The 19548-nt window shown below is 40.0% G+C and overlaps 1 protein-coding gene across 2 annotated transcripts in view; it reads left to right on the forward strand.

Moving 5' to 3' along the window:
- Positions 1-6983, forward strand: part of LOC140211744 (poly [ADP-ribose] polymerase tankyrase-1) — a 126651-nt gene extending 119668 nt beyond the window's left edge. For both annotated transcript variants that reach the window (XM_072281874.1, XM_072281875.1), the window contains one exon: positions 2471-6983. In XM_072281874.1, coding sequence (XP_072137975.1) covers positions 2471-2557 — 87 coding nt within the window. In that variant the 3' untranslated portion in view covers positions 2558-6983. The remainder of the gene's footprint in view (positions 1-2470) is intronic.
- Positions 6984-19548: the final 12565 nt, after the last annotated feature.

Raw genomic sequence — 19548 nt, forward strand, 5'->3', positions numbered from 1 at the left:
TGGCGGGGGAAGGAATGATGCAGTGGTGATAGGGGATTCGGTTGTTAGGGGAGCAGACAGTAGATTCTGTGGATGTGATGTTGCCTCCCCAGTGCTGGGGTTAGGGATGTCTTGGATTGGGTCAACAGCATTCGAAGGAGGCAGGGTGAGCAACCAGAAGTTGTGGTACATATTGATACCAACAGCATACTGTAGCTGCGAAAGGGGATGAGTTCCTCGAGAGAATAAGGAGGGCAGCTGAAAATCAGGACCTCAAGTGTAGTTATCTCTGATTGCTGCCTGTGCCACGTACAAATGAGGGTAAGAATAAGATGATTTGCCAGACGAATGTGTGGGTGAGGAATTTCTATCCATTTTGGGGAAGGTATGACCAGTGCAAAAAGGATGGGTTACACCTGAACTTGAAGGGGACTGATATTCTTGAAGGCAAATTTACTTGAGCTGTTGTGGGTTTTACTCATTTGGCGGGGGGTGGGGGGAAACTGTAGTGATAGGTCAGAGCATAGGACAGTCAGAATACAGGTAGATGCAGCGTGTGGAGACTGAGGAAGGATAAGGGCCTGTACTGTGCTGCATATCTGATTTAATATGTTCTTTGCCCAACTGAAGTAGCATTCTAAGGCTGAGTCATGTCATGACAATGTTTAGTATATCTCTGTCTTTATTAAATGTGTCTAATGAACTGCCATCTTATTACATAAAAATTTAATGTTACCATGTGAAGTAATCATGCATTTTAGCCCATCTCATAAGATGACATAACCTTTGAAGTAGCTTATTGATGTGCACCTTTATTGAGTTAGTAGCAATATGACTAGCCTCAATTTATTTGATGTTTACCTGTCTTATACGATTGTTTAATTTGACTTCTCAGATAATAACTTGATGTGATCTCTGTCCATTTCCTGTTGGCAATTTAAGGATGAGAATTTAATGATCTCCATTTTGTGAAATAGTCCACCTTCTGACTTCAGTCCACCTAATAAGAATGTTTAAAATTACTTTATTACATTTCAGTGGGTTGTTTAATTTTGCCACTACTAATTTGTGAGGTAGTTAGTTTGTCTTTAACCCATGATGTGAGGTATTTTTGTGCCCTAACCCAGCTAGTATAGTGGTTTAATATCTGTAAAGCTCATAAGTTAGGTTGATTATCTCTGCCCATCACATCAAATTGTGGTGGTACTTTAATTGATTTCAAGAACTAGTTTAGTGTGACATCAGCCCATGTTGTGAAAAGGTTTAATATATGAGGCACTTCAATATGACATTTTGTGCAATCTCTACCAAATTTAAGGCTGTTGAATGTGTTGAGTCTCGTAGTTTACTATGATTTCAGCACGTCATGAAGTATACTGTGGCTTTTGATCCTCTTATGGGGCAATTTGTTGTGACTTATGCCTATCCTGGGTGAAGTTTCATCTGGCCTCTACATAGTTACAAGCCAAAAACCTGTAAAATTTAACTTCATAGCTTTGCCACTGTTGAAATCTGTGTCACTTTAATAGTTTTTATACTACTTAAATATTTCTGAAATTGGAATAGTTAAAGATGTAACTAACAACTAAATCACTTACAATCTTAAATCATTATACATGGGTAGGAGGTGTATGGAGGGATATGGTCCGTGTGCAGGTCAGCGGGACTAGGCAGAAAATGGTTCGGCACAGCCAAGAAGGGCCAAAAGGCCTGTTTCTGTGCTGTAGTTTTTCTATGGTTTCATTAAGAAAAATTAACTTCCTAAATCTGTGCACTGTAAATTCCTTTGAAGTCAATGGAGTTATGGATCCTGCAACTATAGCCAGCATGATACAAACTGTTATGTGAAGAATTTTTTGGCTTTGAATTGATAACACATTTAGATGGATGTAACACTCTCTGAAATACTCAACTCACCAATAAAAAATACTCAAAACTAATTGTCCTGTGACAGATCACAGTTAAGCATCACCTATTAGTAACATTTTGGTCAGACTAGTAACTATAGTATTAATTAGTCTACAGTGGATCTCTTCTAGACTTGGGCACACAGTTAGTGTGGGCGTGTGTTTGTTAGTGACGTTATTGTAGTCTTCGAAATTTATAAGTGAGTCTTCCAAAGATCAGTCAAGGAATAAATCCTCCATGTATTCTGGTCAGCGTTTCCCTCTTAGTTAGAACTTGATGTTATTAGTGTTTGCAGTGTTTATTATGAAATAATTGGTCCCACTGTGTTCACCCACTCTTTAGGAAATGCTTGTCATAGACTAATCACAAAGTTAGGTTGCTTAACAGTGGCACTTAAGGAGATGTTTTAACATTTTGTTCTTGCCTGAATGCATTTAACATTATTTACTTGGCAGATTTGGATGTATTCTTTGGAAAATTCAGCCTTAGATTTAATTAATTAAATGAGGTTTTTGAGTTTCTTGTGCACTGTTCTCGTTCATTTGTTTTTGAGTCATCGTAACATTTGCATTTTTTAACCCAGGCCTATCCAGAATACCTCATCACGTACCAGATTCTGAAGCCAGAAAGTCCATCACAGCAGATAACAGCAAGTGAACAGAAGTCGTAGTACGAGTCAGACCTTGGCACCAAAATGAACTTGTGATGAATGCCTTTCCATTAGACTGTTACAGTATTTATTTGAGAGAACTTCAGAAAATTATACTGGTGTTTCAGTTTCTAATTCTTTTCCCCCCTCTAAGGAAACCTACATTTTACATCAACACCAAACCCGTGGTTGTGTGTCCCTTCCTTTCCAAAATTGCTACTTGTTTCTTTTGTTACAAAGTATTTGTTTTATTTTTGCCCTGCTATTCATCCCTCTCTCTCGCTTTGTTTTTTCAAATAAATTGAACCTTCTAAGTGCTGTTAATTGAAAGCATTGAAGTACTGCTTAAAATGCAATTCTGAGTGGCTTCTTTGCCTGATGGTGATGGTTCCCACTACAACTGATGATACTTGTTCTATAGTCAGTTACTTTTTAATCAGCCAAACGATATAGCCAGATTTGTCATTACAAAACCAGCCATTAAAAAAATCAGTGGCCTAATACATAAAAGGACTAAATTGCTTAATGGGAGCCAATAAATAAAAATACACTGTAATTCAGTAGTACTACAGTAGTAATTCAGCCAAATAAGTGATGCTAAAACTCAATGGCTCACTGTATTGCATAACACTCTTTATTTACATGTCAGTTCGATTACATACTGGAATTTTCTAGAGAGTAACTTTCATGGATTTGCCTTCCAAAATTAGCATTTGGTTTACCAAGCTTTAAAGATTGGATGCCTTGAAAATTAATTTGGATAAACAATGGAAGTTTTGCAGTTTTATATAATCTGAATTTAAATTTTGACAGTCTATGTAACTTACATGAAAAATGTGCATTTTATTGTCTAAAACAATTCCGATTTAATGGCTAATCTCCATTACGTGGGTAAATATTGTCGCCCAGCAGCAGGTGCCAGCAATGGCTCATGAGCACTACTGAGAGATCGAAGTAAATTGCAGACTAATGCTTCGTTGCTTTCAGCTTGATTATCCTCTTGCAAGTGAATATGTGGAGCAAAAGTGACGATATTTTCTACTGCAGCCGAGGAGTATTAAATATTTATAAATGAAAAATCCAGCTCGCTTTGTAAAACTTTGCAAATCCTGCAATCCACTGAGCTTTATGAATGAAACTTTCAGATGGTTGTGTGTAGCAAGATTGTAATTTGTTGTAGCACCTTTTATTAGGATGATAAAACCTGTGAACATGAAAACAGAATATCGTTGGAGTATTGTATTCCATCATTTTAAGATAATGAACCTTAAAATGGAGTTATACTGATGTTTAAATTTTTAAATGCTGCTGACACACATTCTGACCTTAGGCATCATTGTCATTGTCAAAATCATCATTGTCGAATAATATCATAATTTCCAGAAACATAATGGAATTCAGCATTCTAAAGCAACACAAGAAGGTAATTTAGAACGTGGTACTTAATTTACTGGAATTAATTCAATGTTTTTGAGTGTGCAGATTATCTCATGTTATGTAGCAGGTTCTATGATGTTATATGCTATTTGTTTGAATCTAGCTGATAGTTTATCTGTGCACGTACTTAGATTTAATATCCCACTGCACTATAGGAACCCGTTCGATATGTTTTTAAGAAGGAACAATTAAATAGATATTGGAAGGGAGGGAGAAGTACTGTGGTCCAGATCAGATTTATTTTCCATTCATAGCTCTGTTAATTCCACATGTAGCAGAGTTGATGTCCATGTACACTTCAAGCTGTTAGCTGCTTGCAGTGTGTAAGTAAATTTGCCCTTTACATTTTTGTGTCGTTGAATGTTTTATCTGTTAATCATATTTTACTTAGTTTTTGCACTCTGCTTTTAGTGTGTTTTGCTATTTTGCTTCTTGTTATCTAGTCTGCCTTGTGGTGTCAGACTCTAAACGTATACTTGACTATGTGTATTCTGTTGATTTAATCATTTTGAATCACTTTGGAGTGGTGTCATTGCAAATGACTTCTCCCTTTTTGCATTTTCGTAACTTTAATATTCACAGTCTTGAACATGTAATTGGATTAATCACAATCTGTTGACAATTCCTTATATTTGTAAAAGGCATCGCCATCCTCTTGTGATTGGTTTTGTCATTAACAAGGAAACCTTAACAGCATCAGAACGGTAGAATTGTTAATGATCTGCAGCTCTGAAAGATGGGATTTATTTGTGAAGAGGTTTCACTTTGAGTTTCTAAATGTGACTTACTTGGGGGAGAAAGTAGGCAGTGTGACTTGATGTGAAATGCATTTGAAAAATGTTAAATTTATTAACATTTCATAATATTCAATTCAAATTTATAGCAAGCCTTACCTTGAATTACATGAACTGTCAAATGATGGTGATGATGTAGATGGCTATTTTGTTCTGAAAATCTCTGCTTTCTGGGAGTTTTAATAGTTGGAAAAACACTAAACAGATGGAATTGATTGACGTTCAGTTCCCTAAGAAATATGTTCATTTAAATATGCTATCACTCTACAAGGTCATGATGCTATTCAGGGCTAATTCTTTTCAGAAAAGTAATTTTAAGTTGCAACTTGTTGCAATAAATTATTGTGAAAATAGACGCATTAATCTACAAACATGTTGCAGTGAAACTATGTGATGAGGTCAAATTTATTTTGTGTAAACTTCACATTGCTATCCTTGCCACTTTTTCTCAGATTTGTTTTATTTTATGATTAGTATTATACTGATTGTTGAATCTGATGTGCAGAAGGTCCAGCTACACCTCTGCCATTGCACCAAGTTTCATGGCTACCTTCAATACTCAATTTATGATTGACTCTTAAAACTAAAGCCAAATTGTGCTTCTCAAAGTCATGCGCTTTACACATTTCTGCACAATGTCATTATTTGTTAGTTTTCCACCTGTTTTATTTAGTGTTATATAGTCAGTTTCAGTCTTTGGCCAGCTTGTTAGATATGAAATTAGCCCACGTGAGCATTGAAAAGAAAAGCTTGCCTGCATTGTGGTCAGAAGTGTGATATAAGCTTTATTTCTTGGAGTCTGCCTAAATTTCACAGTATGAATAATTACCCCATAGTTTGCTTTATAGAAGACATCTCTAGTATGGCTTTGGTGTGATGACCTTATTTGCACAATTATTTTATTCCTGTATTTAACTGTTCAAGATTAATGCTACAGTGTGCATCTATTAATTTTATATTTTGCATAGATAATCACATTTTAGAACAAGTCCTGTTTTAGCATTTCTCTTGTGTTTTGGAATATTGAGAGTGCACATGTAGGAATATTTTTTGCTTGCTTACAAGAACTTAGTAATGAGTGGACAACAGTTGCTGTATTATACAAGACAATGGGCACAGATCATTACTCCTTATAGTTTTACCACCCTCCAGCTGAGAAGAAAGGTTACATCAACTAACAGACAATTGAAGCTAAATAAAAATTTTAAAGGTGAATAAGATTTCATTAGCACCTCAAGTTCTTTTGAAAGAACTTTGAAAAGCTTCTTTCATATTTTTTCTTTAACATTAACAAATATGATAGCCTCCTGTCAAAAATATCAAGGTCTTCCCAGATTATATGAAAATTAAGTGTCTGTACCCTTTAAATAATCTGTAAAATGGTGTGGTTGATGGTTCAATCCATAGATTGTGAATTCTTTCTAGATTTGAATCATTCCAAGCACATCCCACAGAATTAACAATTATAAACAGGTTGCCTTAATGGCTCAGCTCCCTTTTAGTAAATTGACATGGTTGTCACTTAAAAAATATGTTGGAATACAAGGGGAAAAAATCCTTATTTGTAACACTAACTACTTAATTTCAAATGCATTATCTTTTCCTTATTTCAACTTCTTCCCCCATTTAGATTAATTTGTTTTTTCCTTATCATTACATTTTTAGATTACCATTTACAATATGTCACAGAATGTATTATGTATTGTACTTGATAAATCAAGTGACCTTCTGCTTTGTATTTTACTTTGTAATTATGGTATTTTTAATATGCACATTTTGTCAATATAAGGTGCTAATGTTTTTTGCCAGCAAACACTTGAAATGGGTGTTAAGTAATTTAATATAGATATAGATGCCATTTACTTTTCCAGTGGCTTGAAATTGTACGTATAAAAAAATGGAGACTGTACATATGTATTTTAGTTTGTAAATGTATTGGTAGTAATTTCAGTGAAAATAATGTTGGAAATGTGAATATGTCTACACCAACAAGGATGGGAAAGTTGTAAACTTGATTGGTATAAATAACTTTTTATTGTAATTGGAATATTGATATACAGGTATTTCTTTCTCCTTTCATTTAAGTTTCTGATTATTTTCATAATTTGGAGTGTACAGCTGTGTGTAAGGCTTGACTTGTAAAGATGTACTGAGTTGTGATGTGTGTGGTACTGAAGTAACTGTTAATAAACTGCAGTGATGCCAACTTGATGAAACTTGTTGACTTTTTGTCATTTTTTCCACTGAAGTTTATAAAAAGTACCAATGTATGTCTTCCTCCAAACAAGATTTTTTTTAAATTTAAGATACAAATTAACTTTCCCAATACAAAAGTACTACACATGATTTCTGTATGTTTCAGGTGCTGACTTTCTTGAAGGTGAGTTTTGATTCTGTAAATGTACAACTCAGGATCAGATTTATTGAAGGAACAATCTCACATAACTTTCAGAAAGACTAATCCAGCTCTGGATTCAACTTTATTTTTGTTTACAGGATTATTATCTCAATTATTCTATTAAATGGCTCTTTTGGATTTACAGAAGGTGCAAGACCATAAAAAGATTAAATAGTTTAGGATATGTAATTTATTCTCCTGTTTTGTTTCCAAAGTTCAGGTTTTCTGACCATTCTTCATTCAAAGAAATAGTTCTAGAGAAAGGCAGCAGGAAAAACAATTTGACCTACCATGTCTGCACCAACCATCAAACAGCTATTGACATTAATCCTACATTAATCTCAATAGGTACATTGAATGTCAGAGAAATGTATACAATATACATCATGAAATTATTTTTCTTTGCAAACATCCACAAAAACAGGAGTGCCCCAAAGAATGAACGACAGTTAATTGTTAGAACCCCAAAGCGCCCCCCACCTATACATAAGCGTCAACACCTCCCCCACCCCACCGAGGTCTCAAGCATGCAACAAAGCATCAATAAAGACACAGATTTGCAGTACCCCAAAGACTACTCGTTCACCCGGTATTTGGATGTGCCACAGGCGCGATCTCTCCCTAATAAGGGAATAAGGGGTGTCCCCGTTTCATGAAGTTATAAGGTCATAAGATACAGGTGTAGAATTAGGCCATTCGACCCATCAAGTTTACTCTGCCTTTCAATCATGGTTTGTTTGTATTGTTCAATCCCATTATTTCACCTTCTCCCTGTAATCATTAATGGGCAGTACCAATCAAGAATTTATCAATCTCTGCTTCAAGTATCTTATCTCTGTGAGGGGATCCTGGAGTGCCCCTATTAACTGTTTGAAGAGAGACAGAGAGAGACATTCATCATTGATGGTTTGTTTGGAAAGGAGAGAGAGAGAGACAAAGATTAACAGTTGGACTGTCACTTTAAGGCATTGGAAGTAACTTTGGATTTCTACTGAGTTTGGAGTTGGAGACAGCACCGAGCAGCTCGAAGGTTGCTATGGTGACCGAAGGCAGATTGTTGATGTTACTTTCAAGGACGTGTTGCCTGCTTGTACTCCTTTACAGACAAAGGAGGGAGGGGCTCTTTGAGTGACAGGTGATGCTCAGCCTGGTGAAATAAATAGTAGAGGTCAGATGATACAGACCTCAGGACACATGATCTGGACACTGAAGGAGCATTGTACCCGCAGAGAAAGTGGGTTTTGGAGGATCGATCAGGCGGATCGATCCGACTTGCTATTCCACCTGTGAAGAAGGGGTTGACTGGTGGGGAGTTGTCTATGTGTCCACCCTTGCCGGGGTGATAGCTCCACCACAGGAAAACCAGTCCCCCTGGTTAAAGTCACAGTCGGTGACTTGTAAAGGATTTCGGAGGACGACAAGAAGATCGACGGCATCAGCTCACCTGAAGACTCGACTCACTCTCTCTCTCCCCATCACTACTCAACTGCATACCACGAACCGAACTGAACTGGACTTGACTCAACATCGTAAGACTGTATCTTTTTACCCCTAGACCTAAAGAAGCTTGGTTTTCATACATATATTTCCACACTTACTGATTTGCGTACTTATATATTCATTGCTAACCTGTGTGATTTATTTACTGCGATATTACTGTATTGCGTAGTTACTATTAAATATTAGTAGTTTATAGCAATACGAGACTCCAAAGTGGTTTCTATTTCTGCTGGTTTCTTTATCCCCGTCACGGGGTACGTGGCATCTCCAAACACTTTACAGTCCTCCATGGCAGATTCATCACCCTCTGGCTGCAGAAATTCTTTTTTGTCTCCGTTCCCTTTTATTCTAGGGCTATGGCCAAATTAACTAGACTGTCCTATATTGGAAATGCTGTCTGTACAGGAGCAGAAGTAGGCCATTCGGCCCATGGAGTCTGTTCTGCCATTTTATCATGAGCTGAGCCATTCTCCCATTTAGTCGTACTCCCTCGCCTTCTCACCATAACCTTTGATGCCCTGGCTGCTCAGATACCTATCAATCTCTGCCTTAAATACACCCAATGACTTGGCCTCCACTGCTGCCCGTGGCAATAAATTCCATAGATTCACCACCCTCTGACTAAAAAAATTTCTTCACATTTCTGTTCTGAATGGGTGCTCTTCAATCCTTAAGTCATGCCCTCTCGTACTAGACTTCCCCCATCATGGGAAACAACTTTGCCACATCCACTCTGTCCATGCCTTTCAACATTCGAAATGTTTCTATGAGGTCTCCCCTCATTCTTCGAAACTCCAAGGAATACAGTCCAAGAGTGGACAAATGTTCCTCATATGTTAACCCTCTCATTCCCGGAATCATTCTAGTGAATCTTCTCTGTACCCTCTCCAATGTCAGCACATCCTTTCTTAAATAAGGAGACCAAAACTGCTCACAGTTACTCCAAGTGAGGTCTCACCAGCACTTTATAGAGCCTCAACATCACATCCCTGCTCCTATACTCTATTCCTCTCGAAATGAATGCTAACATTGCATTCGTCTTCTTCACTACTGACTCAACCTGGAGGTTAACTTTAAGGGTATCCTGTACAAGGACTCCCAAGTCCCGTTGCATCTCAGAACTTTGAATTCTTTCCCCATTTAAATAATAGTCTGTCCGTTTATTTTTTCTGCCAAAGTGCATAACCATACACTTTCCAACATTGTACTTCATTTGCCACTTCTCTGCCGATTCTTCCAATCTATCCAAGTCTCTCTGCAGACTCTCCGTTTCCTCAGCACTACCGGCCCCTCCACCTATCTTCGTATCGTCAGCAAACTTAGCCACAAAGCCATCTATTCCATAATCCAAATCGTTGATGTACAATGTAAAAAGAAGTGGCCCCAACACTGACCCATGTGGAACACCACTGGTAACCGGCAGCCAACCAGAATAGGATCCCTTTATTCCCACTCTCTGTTTCCTGCCAATCAGCCAAAGCTCTATCCATGTATGAAACTTTCCCGTAATGCCATGGGCTCTTATCTTGTTAAGTAGCCTCGTGTGGCACCTTGTCAAAGGCCTTCTGAAAATCCAAATATACAACATCCACTGCATCTCCCTTGCCTAGCCTACTGGTAATTTCCTCAAAAAATTGTAATAGGTTTGTCAGGCAGGATTTTCCTTTAAGGAATCCATGCTGAGTTCTGCCTGTCTTGTCATATGCCTCCAGGTACTCTGTAACCTCATCCTTGACAATGGACTCCAACAACTTCCCAACCACCAATGTCAAGCTAACAGGTCTATAATTTCCTTTTTGCTTCCTTGCCCCCTTCTTAAATAGCGGAGTGATATTTGCAATCTTCCAGTCTTCCGGAACCATGCCAGAATCTATCGACTTTTGAAAGATCATCGCTAATGCCTCCGCAATCTCCACAGCTATTTCCTTCAGAACACGAGGGTGCATTCCATCTGGTCCAGGAGATTTATCTACCTTTAGACTATTCAGCTTCCTAAGTACTTTCTCTGTGGTAATTGTGACTGCGCACACTTCTCTTCCCTGCCACCCTTGAGTGTCCGGTGTACTGCTGATGTCTTCCTCAGTGAAGACTGATGCAAAATACTCATTCAGTTCCTCTGCCATCTCCTTATCTCTCATTACAATTTCTCCAGCATCATTTTCTATCATTCCTATATCTACTCTCACCTGTCTTTTAATCTTTATATACTTGAAAAAGCTTTTAGTATCCTCTTTGATATTATTTGCTAGCTTCCTTTCATAGTTAATCTTTTCTCTCTTAATGACCTTCTTGGTTTCGTTTTGTAAGGTTTTAAAAACTTCCCAATCCTCTGTCTTCCCACTAATTTTTGCTTCCTTGTATGCCCTCTCTTTTGCTTTAACTTTGGCTTTGACTTCTCTTGTCAACCACATGCGTCCTTTTTCCACTCAAATTTCTTCTTCTTTGGAATATACCTGTCTTGCACCTTCCTCATTTCTCGCATAAACTCCAGCCACTGCTACTCTGCTGTCTTTCCCGCCAGTGTCCCTTTCCAGTCAAGTTTGGCCAGTTCCTCTCTCATGCCACTGTAATTTCCTTTACTCCACTGAAATACCGACACATCAGATTTCGGCTTCTCTATTTCTAATTTCACAGTGAACTCAATCATGTTATGATCACTGCCTCCTAAGGGTTCCTTCACCTCAATCTCTCTAATCACCTCCGGTTCATTACACAATACCCAATCCAGTACAGCCGATCCCCTAGTGGGCTCAACAACAAGCTGTTCTAAAAAGCCATCTTGCAGACATTCTACAAATTCTCTCTCTTGGGATCCAGTGCTGACCTGATTTTCCCAATCTACTCGCATATTAAATTCCCCCACAATTATCATAACACTGCCCTGCTGACAAGCCTTTTCTATTTCTAGTTGTAATTTGTAGTCCACATCCCTGCAGCTGTTTGGAGGCCTATAAATAACTGCCATCAGGGTCCTTTTACCCCTGCTCAACCTCAACCCATAAAGATTCTGCACCTTCCGATCCTATATCACCTCTTTCTAATGATTTAATATAATTTCTTATCAATAAAGCCACGCCTCCCCCTCTGCCTACCTTCCTATCCTTCCGATACACCGTGTATCCTTGGACGTTCAGCTCCCAGAGACATGTATCCTTTAGCCAGGTCTCAGTGATGGCCACAATATCATACCTGCCAATCTGTAGCTGTACAACAAGATCATCCACCTTATTCCTTATGCTGCGTGCATTTAAGTACAACACCTTAAGACCAGTATTTGATACTTTTCACTTTGATTTCACTGCAACTTTATTGTACTGCAACTCATCCCAATGGCTACAAATTTGCCCCATCAGCTGCCTGTCTTTCCTGACATCTTTACTGCTCACTATCTTAGATTTATTTCTGTTTTCCCCTTCCTCCGCCCTATCATTCCGGTTCCCATCCCCCTGCCAAATTAGCTTAAACCCTCCCTAACAGCTCTATTAAACTTTCCCGCCAGGATATTGGTCCCCTTCAGGTTCAGGTGTAACCTGTCCTTTTTGAACAGGTCATACTTCCCCCAGAAGAGATCCCAATTATCCAAGAATCTGAAGCCCTGCCCCCTACACCAGTCTCTCAGCCACGCATTCATCTGCCTGTTCTGACTATTCTTGCCCTCGCTAGCACGTGGCACAGGTAGCAATCCCGAGATTACTACCCTGGAGGCCCTGCTTCTCAGCTTCCTTCCTAACTCCTGGAAATCTCTCTTCAGGACCTCCTCCTTTGTCCTATCTGTGTCATTGGTACCAACATGTATCAAGACAACTGGCTGCTCACCCTCCCCCTTTAGAATATTCAGGACCCGATCCGAAACATCCTGTACCCTGGCACCTGAGAGGCAACACACCATGCGGGTATCTCTGTCAGGCTCACAGAATCTCCTGTCTGTTCCCCTGACTATGGAATCCCCCACGACTACCGCATTTCTCTTCTCTCTCCTTCTCTCCTACACAACAGCGCCAGGCTCAGTGCCAGAGACCCAGTCACCGTGGGTGTCCCCTGTCAGGTCATCCCCCTCAACAGCATCCAGAACAAGATATTTGTTGCTGAGGGGGACAGCCACAGGTGTGCTCTCCACTATCCGGCCATTTCCCTTCTCTGTCTTGACAGTGACCCAGTTTTCTGACCCCTGTAGCCTAGGGATGATTACCTCTCTGTAGCTCCTGTCTATCACCTCTTCACTTTCCCTGATAAGCAGTAGGTCATCAAGCTGCAGCTCCAGATCCCTAACACGGTCTCTGAGGAGCTGCATCTCGGTGCACCTGGCACAGATGTGGCCATCAGGAAGGCTAGAGGTCTCCCAGGATTCCCACATTTGACACCCTGAACAAAGCACTAACCCTGCAGGCATGCTATTTAATTCTACAGGAATGAAACGGGAAAAATAAGTCTACTCACCCACTTACCTCGCCAAACAGACAAACTTTTTAAACCGTTAGCTTGTACCGTTAGCTGTGAGAGCCCTGCTGTTCCTGTCTGTCCGGGCCAATTCGCGAAGCGATGGTGGGGGAAGAGTTGGTGCTTTGCTCTCACCTCTTCCCGTTTACCGCCGAAGCCCGTTGAAACCAAAGCCCTAAACTCTGCTCCCACTCACTCCGCTGCCCGCTCCGACAGCTGCCCGCTGTATAGGGTGGTCTCCTTTTTAAACTCTCCGCGCGGTCCTGTTGACGTCACGCGCCTGCGCAGTCTCGCCCTTCTTGCACTCAGAGGTTTTTTAAAAAAACTGCCTTCCTTCAGAATTCAGCTCCCACGACGCTCTGTAGTTCCGATCCAAAAGAGAGCCATCCAGACCTTTCAGTATTCAATAGGTTTCAATTAGATCCCCATCTCATCCCCATACTCTCAACAATTCTCCTCAGATTCTACTACTTACCTAAGGATTAGCCAGTGTCAATTAAGTGCACCATTTATCAATGCAACATCTACGATGCTAACTACCCAGTGTAGATGTTCAGTTCCAGGGACATTTTACCTTCAGTAAAATGGCATAATAATAAGGGGATTTCAATAGATATTAAAAGAGACAAGATGGTATGACTGGCTATGGGTGTTACTTTCAATTCCTTTAGCAAAGCTTGTTTTGAAACATTGGTTATAATGTAGTTTAATGTGCAATATAATTTTAACTCTTATATGGTCACTTAAAATCTTTGGTTTAACTGAGTGGAAATAAAACAACTGCACTTTTCCATTTTGCTCTCCGGTCAAATTATTAATCCACTCAAAATACTACAACGAAATTGCCTTGGTGTCTTTGTCATTGGACCTCACTTGTTCGTCTGGTTTCTGGTGTGCAATGGCCACTTCATTGAATTACATCCTGACATTTTCCACTCTGCTACAGTTGTGTAAGCAAATCATCTACTATTCCAAATAACTGTACTGAGATTCTGCTTTTTAATAGATCTCTGTCATTTGTTCATAAAAGTACAACAACCTTTGGCTGTCCATTTTTTCCCCAAACATTGTCGCCTGTGAAATCCACTATCCTGATATAAGGGGAATATACGCCATTTGAAATCTCATCTGCAGCCATTGAATTGTCTAATCGAACTTACAGGCTCATTCACTTGTCCTTTCATGACAAATTATTTACCCATGCAGCCCTCATGATGTCATGTGTTTGGCTAATTCCTTTCCAAAGGACACATTACCTTAGTACCATTCAGAGAGTGGGGACAAAACCACTACTTGTCTGATAATCACCAACAGCCTCAAAGTGCACATACAGTATGGATCAATCACCAAGGGTTGAATATGAGCATGGACGTACAACACTGATACCATCTGCTACCACATCTTTGAAACCCTGAGTTTGACCTCCTGCTGTAGATTGGACTAGAACAGTAAAAAGCAACTTTTAATTCTTATGTAGTACACAATGTGCAATGGAAAAAAAAGCCTGCTATGCATCAATGACCAAAATCTACTGAATCCTTTGTGTGCCTACTCTCAACTCATAGCTATCCGATGCTCGATTTAGTTATTTGACTTTTTAACATTTCAAATACAGACTGCATCTCTTACGTGTATGCAGATCTTGCTGGCACAGATGGCTGACGTATTTGCCCAAAAACCAGCACTTCAAAATGTAATTCATTCTCTTTCTGAAACCCTTGAGTCTGCTCCACCATTTGATTATGACTGATTCATTTCCCCCTCGGTCCCATTCTCCTGCCTTCTCCCCATATCCCTTCATGCTCTAATCAAGAATCTATCAAACTCTGCCTTAAATATACCCAATGATATGGCCTCCACAGCCACCTATGGCAATGAATTCCACAGATTCACAACTCTCTGGCTGAGTAAATAACTCCTCATCTCCGTTCTAAATGGAAGCCCCTCTATTCTGAGGCTATATCTGCTGGTCTTAGACTCCTCCACCATAAGAAACCTCCCCTCCACATTCACACTATTGAGGCCTTTCAACATTTGATAGATTTCAATGAGATCCCTCCCATCATTGTTCAGGATTCTAGCAAGTACAGGCCAGAACCATCAAACACTCCTCAAATGAAATTGCCTTTCAATCCCCGAATCATTTTTGTGAACCTTTGAACCCTCTCAAATATCAGCACATCCTTTCTGAGATAAGGGGCACAAAACTGCTCACAACACTCCAAGTGAGGCCTCACCAGTGCCTCATAAAGCCTCAACATTACATTCTGCTTTAATATTCTAGTTCTCTCTAAATGAATACTAACAGTATATTTGCCTTCCTCACCACAAACTCAATCTGCAAATTAACCTTTAGGGAATCTTGCACAAGGACTCCTAAATCCCTTTGCACCTCAATTTTTTTTAAATTTTCTCTCCATTTAGAAAACAATCTGTACTTTTATTTCTTCTACCAAAGTGTATGACCACACACTTCCCAATATTGTATTCTATCTGCCACTGCTTTGCCCATTCTCCTAATCTGTTTAAGTCCCTCTGCTTCTACAACACTACCTGCCCTTCACCTATCTTTGTATCATCTGTAAACTTGGCCACAAATTTATGAACTCTGTCATTCAGCTCATTGATATATAACATAAAAAGAATCGGTCCCAACACAGACCCCTGTGGGACACCACTGGTCACTGGCAATCAACCAGTCATGTCCCTTTATTCCCACTCTTTGCCTCCTGCCAATCAGCCAATGCTCTATCCATGCTAGTGAACCCTCTTCCTTCTCAGGCATCTCAGGAAATGGCTCGTTAGTCTCATCTGGCAGTCTCCCAGCACTGCACAAAAAGACCACATACGTCGAGGGAATACCTACTCCGTTCCCGAGAGATTGGGATGTCTCTCCCACCCAAGCCCCAGTTTGTGTGAATACTGTGTGATTTGCTGCCCTGTTAGAACTCATTAGCCGGAAATAACAGACCTCACACCACATATAATTAAATGGTGTATATTTACGAATATTAACTTAACAAAAGGATTAGTAAAGAAAATAAAGGGATAAAACCAGAAGGACCCATTATAATTAAACAGTCAAATGTGCACAGGTTGGTGCTCAACTCTTCCCAAAAGCCATATTCACTGACCCTCAGTAGACTCCTGCACCTTGCTCCATTGAATCATGGTTCCCACCGGATCAAATCCTACGACTGATTCTCTCCAGCGTCTTTTCTTTTCATCTCCCACTGAACAAAGACAAAAACTCACACTGATGTCAGGCACAAAAAAACCCCTGCTCCCAAGCTTTTTCTTCTGATTGGATGGTTCACATTCCAAAGTACCTGTTATCTTTAACCACAACCCAAACACTGCTTCGACAGAAAGACTATTACATGAAATACCCTATAACGTTAGCTGTGAAACCTTTACCAGGGTGTTAAACGGGTATCTTTCTTGCAACACCTTGGGCTTTTAGCTTGTTAAGAAACCTCATGTTGGCACTTTGTCAAAGGCCTTCTGAAAATCCAAGTACACAACACCCACTGATTCTCCTTTGTCTATCCAACTTGTTATTTCCTCAAAGAATTCCAACAGATTTGTCAGGCAAGTTTTCCCTTAATAAAACCATGAAGACCGGCCTATTCTATCAACTGCCTCCAAGTATCCTAAACTACATCCTTAAAAATTGACTCTAATATCTTCCCAACCATTGAGGTCAGGCTAATTGGCCTATAATTTACTTCTATCTGCCTCTCTCCCATCTTGAGTGACATTTGCAATTTTCCATTCCTCTGGAACTATGCTGGAATTTGTTGATTCTTGAAAGATCATTACTACTGCCTCCACAATCTCTTCAGCTACCTCTTTCAGAAACCTGGGGGTGTAGACCATTGGTCCAGGTGATCATCTACCTTCAATGCTTTCATTTTCCCAAGCACCTTCTCCCTAGTTATGTTAACTTCCCTCATTTATGCCTTCTGACACTCTTAAACTTCCAGCATATTGCTAATGTCTTCCACAGTGAAGACTGATGTAAAAATACTTATTCATTTGGTCCATTTCCTTTTCCCTCATTACTAGTTCTCCAGCATCATTCTCCAGTGGTTCAATATCTACCCTCGCTTCTCTTTTACACTTTATGTATCAGAAGAAACTTTTAGTATCCTCTTTAATATTATTGGCTAGCTTACCTTCATATTCTATCTTTTCCTTCTTTGTGACTTTTTTAGTTGTCTTCTATGGCTTTTTTAAAGCTTCCCAATCCTCTAATTTACCACTAATTTTTGCTCTATTATCCCCTCTCTTTGGCCTTTATGTTGGCTTTGACTTTTCTTGTCACCTATGTTTGCATCATCCTACTTCTTCTTTGGGCCGTATCTGTTCAGTGCCTTCTAAATTGTTCCCAGGAACTCCAGCCATTGCTGCTCTGCCATTATCCCTGCTAGTGTTCCCTTCCAATCAATTTTTGCCAGCTCCTTTCTCATGTCACTGTAATTCCTTTACTCCACATCTGACTTAATATTGCCTCATCTGACTTAAACTTCACCTTCTCAAATTGCATGGTGAATTCTATCATATTATGATTACTGTCTCCTAATTCTGGTTTATTGCACGCACCCAATCCAGAATAGTTAATCCCCTAGTGGGCTAAATTACGAGCTGCTCTAAAGGTAATCTCATAGGCATTCTACAAATTCCCTTAAGGACATAAGAAATAGGAGCAGGAGTCAGCCATCTGGCCTGTCGAGCCAGCTCCGCCGTTCAATAAGATCATGGCTGATCTGGCCATGGACTCATCTCCACCTACCTGCCTTTTCCCTATAACCTTTAGTTCCCTTGCTATGCAAAAATCTATCCAACTTTGTCTTAAATATATTTACTGATGTAGCGTCCACTGCTTCATTGGGCAGAGAATTCCACAGATTCACTAATCTGTGGGAAAATGGTTCCTTCTTATTTCTCTTCTAAATCTACACCCCCCGCCCCCATCCAAATTTGAGGCTATGGTCCCTAGTTCTAGTCTCACTTACCAGTGGAAATAACTTGCCTGCCTCCACCTTATTTATCCCTTTCATAATTTTGTATGTTTCTATAAGATCTACTCTCATTCTGCTGAATTCCAGTGAGTACAGTCCCAAGCAACTCAATCTCTCCTCATAGTCTAACTCCCTCATCTCTGGAATCAACCTGGTGAACCTCCTCTGCATAGCCTCCAAAGACAGTATATCCTTCCTCAAGTAAGGTGACCAGAACTGCACACAGCACTCGCAGGTACAGCCTCACCAGTACCCTATACAGTTGCAGCATAACCTCCTTGCACTTAAATTCAATCCCTCTAGCAATGAAGGCCAACATCCCATTTGCCTTCTTGATAGCCTGTTGCACCTGTAAGCCAACATTTTGTGATTCATGTACAAGCTCTCCCAAGTCCCTTTGCAACAATTTTTACCATTTAAGTTAATACCTGCTCTTCCATTTTTCCTTCCAAAGTGGACGACCTCGCATTTACCAACATTGTGCTTCATCTGCCAGACCCTTGCCCACTCACTTAACCTATCTATATCTCTCTGCAGACTCTGTATCTTCTGCACAATTTGCTTTTCCAGTCAATTTTATATCATCAACAAACTTAGATACACTACACACGGTCCCCTCTTCCAGATCATTAATATTGTGAACAATTACGGGCCCAGCACCAACCCCTGCAGCACACCGCTCACCATTCAATGCCAACCAGAGTAACATCCATGTATCACAACTTTCTGCTTTCTATTGGTTAACCAATCCTCTATCCATGCTAATACATCACCCCCAACTCTATGCATCCTTATCTTATGGATAAGTCTTTTATGCGGCACTTTATCGAACACCTTCTGGAAATCCAAGTAAATAACTTTCATCTGTTCCCCTCTATCCACTGTGCTCGTTATATCTTCAAAGAGCTCCAGTAAGTTTGTCAAACTGCACCAACCTGATTTGCTTGATCCCCGAGTCAGAGAGTGATAGTCAGTGTTACCTTTCAGACTGTAGCCAGTGGTGTGCCACAGGGTTCGGTGCTGGGTACACTGTCATTTTTACTTTTTATTGAGGTACAGTCTGGTATAAGCCCTTCCGGCCCTTTGAGCCATGTTGCCCAACAACCCACAATTTAACCCTAGCACAATCATGGGAAAATTTACAATGACCAATTAATCTATCAACCAGTACACTTTTGGACTGTGGGAGGAAATCAGAGCACCCGGAGGAAACCCACGTGGTCACGGGGAGAACATACAAACTCCTGACAGGCAGCAGTAGGAATTGAACCCAGATTGCCTGTGCTGTAAAGCGTTGTGCTAACCACTATTGTGCTACCATATGAATCTGTCATGAACATTAATGCTTTTGAGAGTGTACGTGGCATGATTAATAAGTTTGTGGATGACACAAAATTGGTGGTGTCAGAGACACTGAAGAGA

This window comes from Mobula birostris, chromosome 17 (assembly GCF_030028105.1).
Source record: "Mobula birostris isolate sMobBir1 chromosome 17, sMobBir1.hap1, whole genome shotgun sequence".
Lineage (NCBI taxonomy): Eukaryota > Metazoa > Chordata > Chondrichthyes > Myliobatiformes > Myliobatidae > Mobula > Mobula birostris.